Source organism: Macrobrachium nipponense, chromosome 37, assembly GCF_015104395.2.
Source record: "Macrobrachium nipponense isolate FS-2020 chromosome 37, ASM1510439v2, whole genome shotgun sequence".
Taxonomy (NCBI): Eukaryota; Metazoa; Arthropoda; class Malacostraca; order Decapoda; family Palaemonidae; genus Macrobrachium; species Macrobrachium nipponense.
The window spans coordinates 25,692,847-25,695,531 of record NC_061097.1 but is presented as its reverse complement, the minus strand read 5'-3'; the positions used below and the strand labels follow the sequence as shown (position 1 = coordinate 25,695,531).

Below are 2,685 nucleotides of genomic sequence, written 5' to 3'. Positions count from 1 at the left end.
GGAGAGCGAACGGACATTTCCCCCAACGAACCTCAACAGAAGAAGCTGGGGAAAAGGAAAGGGAAAGAAGAGCCTCAGAAGAAGCAGGCTGAAAAAAAACAGAAGAAGCAGAAGAAAATGGAGGCTCCAAAGAACCAGGCCGAGAAGAATAAGAAGAAAGAGGACCCTCAGAAGAAGCAATCTGAGAAGAGAACGAAGAAAGGTGCAAAAGGGCCCCAAAATCAGGAGAAGGACACGCGGAAGACAGAAGCCATAACAATGAGTGAGGCAGAGGTTGCCGAGCTCCTCAAGGAAGGAAAGGAGCTGGGGGCGGGGACCTACGGAACCGCTTACAAGGTCGTCCACAAGGGAGAGGTAACCGTCCTAAAGGTGGCCAATTCACGCCTGTGGAGTGTGAAAGCGGCTTTCAGAAAGGAAGCGAAGGTTCTTCAGGCCCTCAATGGCAAAGGAGGTGCTCCTCTGCTGTTTGGCACCTGTAGCAAACCAGCAGCTATACTCATGGAGTATTGCCCGGGGGAAGAGTTCCTCTCGTTTATAAACGACTCGAAGAACTCTCCTTCCCTTGCTTTGGGAATCCTTCCAGACATTGCGAGGGAACTGCACAAGATCCACTTGGCAGGTTACGTCCATGTGGATTTGAAGACGGATAACGTCATGGTCCACGTCACAGAAGGCAAGGGCAAGAAACAGGTAAAGCCCAGGATAATCGACTTCGGAATAGCTGTGGAAAGGAGAAAGGTAATAGAGCTATATCCGAATTTTTCAGATTCCATCTACCCGCATGAGTACACGGAAGGGTGCGGCCGGCGCAGCCCTTCTGGGGGACGGGGTGTTATTCCTAGTGGGTATGTCTTATTGAGGATACGATCCTATGCCTTCAACGATCACATCCCACAGCACTATGAGGAAATTATAAACATGGCGAAGAACGAAAACCCAAAACTTCGCCCAACCGTCCCCAAGTTAGTGAAACTGTTAGAGGCAGCAAGAAAGATGCCCGACCTACAATAGAAACCACAGGGATAGCCAAGACAGTCTAAAAAAGCCCCTAGACACCTTCTGGTATTGCTCTGTTCCTCTATGGAGATTCTGCATGTAGAAAGTCTCTGTTATGCGAACAACTAGTCAGATTTCTAGATCATCTAGAAACACGGCTCGCAGAGGGAAGCAGTCCACCGCTTCTAGTATGCTATGTTCCTTATGGAAAGTCTCTGTTAGAAAAAACTCTTGTTTATGGCGAACAACTGGTTTGGATTTCTATATCACCTAGAAACCACGGCTCGCAGAGGGAAGCAGTCCACCGCTTGCTAGTATGGCTATGTTCCCTAATGGAGATTTCTACTTGTAGAAAAACATCTGTTTTATGGCTAACAACTTGGGTCGGATTTCTAGATCATCTAGAAACACGGCTCGCAGAGGGTGAAGCAGTCCACTGCTTCTAGTATGCTATGTTCCCTTAATGGTGAGATTTCTACCTTAAAAGAATACCTCCTGTTATGTGAACAAATGGTCAGATTTCTAGATCATCTAGAAACACGGCTCGCAGAGGGAAGCAGTCCACTGCTTCTAGTATGCTATGTTCCTTAATGGATTTTCTAATTGTAGAAAAACTCTGTTATGCGAACAACTGGTCGGATTTCTAGATCTTCTAGAAACACGGCTCGCAGAGGGAAGCAGTCCACCGCTTCTAGTATGCTATGTTCCTTAGTGGGAGGTTCTACTTTGTAGAAAAACTCTGTTTTTGCGAAACAACTGGTTGGATTTCTATATCACCTAGAAACACGGTTCGCAGAGGGAAGCAGTCCACCGCTTCTAGTAGCTATGTTTTTTCCTAATGGAGATTCTACTTGTAGAAAACATCTGTTATGCGAAAACAACTGGGCGGATTTTCTAGATCATCAGAAACACGGCTCGCAGAGGGAAGCAGTCCACTGCTTCTAGTATGCTATGTTCCTTAATGGAGATTCTACTTAAAGAATACCTCTGTTATGTGAACAAATGGTCAGATTTCTAGATCATCTAGAAACACGGCTCGCAGAGGGAAGCAGTCCACTGCTTCTAGTATGCTATGTTCCTTAATGGATTTTCTAATTGTAGAAAAACTCTGTTATGCGAACAACTGGTCGGATTTCTAGATCTTCTAGAAACACGGCTCGCAGAGGGAAGCAGTCCACCGCTTCTAGTATGCTATGTTCCTTAGTGGAGGTTCTACTTGTAGAAAAACTCTGTTATGCGAACAACTGGTTGGATTTCTATATCACCTAGAAACACGGTTCGCAGAGGGAAGCAGTCCACCGCTTCTAGTATGCTATGTTCCCTAATGGAGATTCTACTTGTAGAAAACATCTGTTATGCGAACAACTGGTCGGATTTCTAGATCATCTAGAAATACGGCTCGCAGAGGGAAGCAGTCTACTGCTTCTTGTATGCTATGTTCCTTAATGGAGATTCTACTTGTAGAAAAACACTGTTATGCGAACAACTGGTCGGATTTCTAGATCATCTAGAAACACGGCTTGAAGAGGGAAGCAGATGGACCGCTTCTAGTATGCTATGTTCCTTAATGGAGATTCTACTTGTAGAAAAACTCTGTTATGCAAACAACTTGTCGGATTTCTAGATCATCTAGAGACACGGCTCGCAGAAGGAAGCAGTCTACTACGTCTAGTATGCTATGTTCCTTAA

At 45.4% G+C, this 2,685-nt stretch overlaps 1 protein-coding gene across 1 annotated transcript in view; it reads left to right on the top strand.

The window, feature by feature from the left end:
- The window catches only part of LOC135209321 (PC4 and SFRS1-interacting protein-like), a 26,737-nt gene extending 25,726 nt beyond the window's left edge, over window positions 1-1,011 (top strand). The window contains exon 3 of the mRNA XM_064242025.1: window positions 7-1,011. Coding sequence (XP_064098095.1) covers window positions 7-1,011 — 1,005 coding nt within the window. The remainder of the gene's footprint in view (window positions 1-6) is intronic.
- The last annotated feature ends 1,674 nt before the right edge of the window (window positions 1,012-2,685 follow it).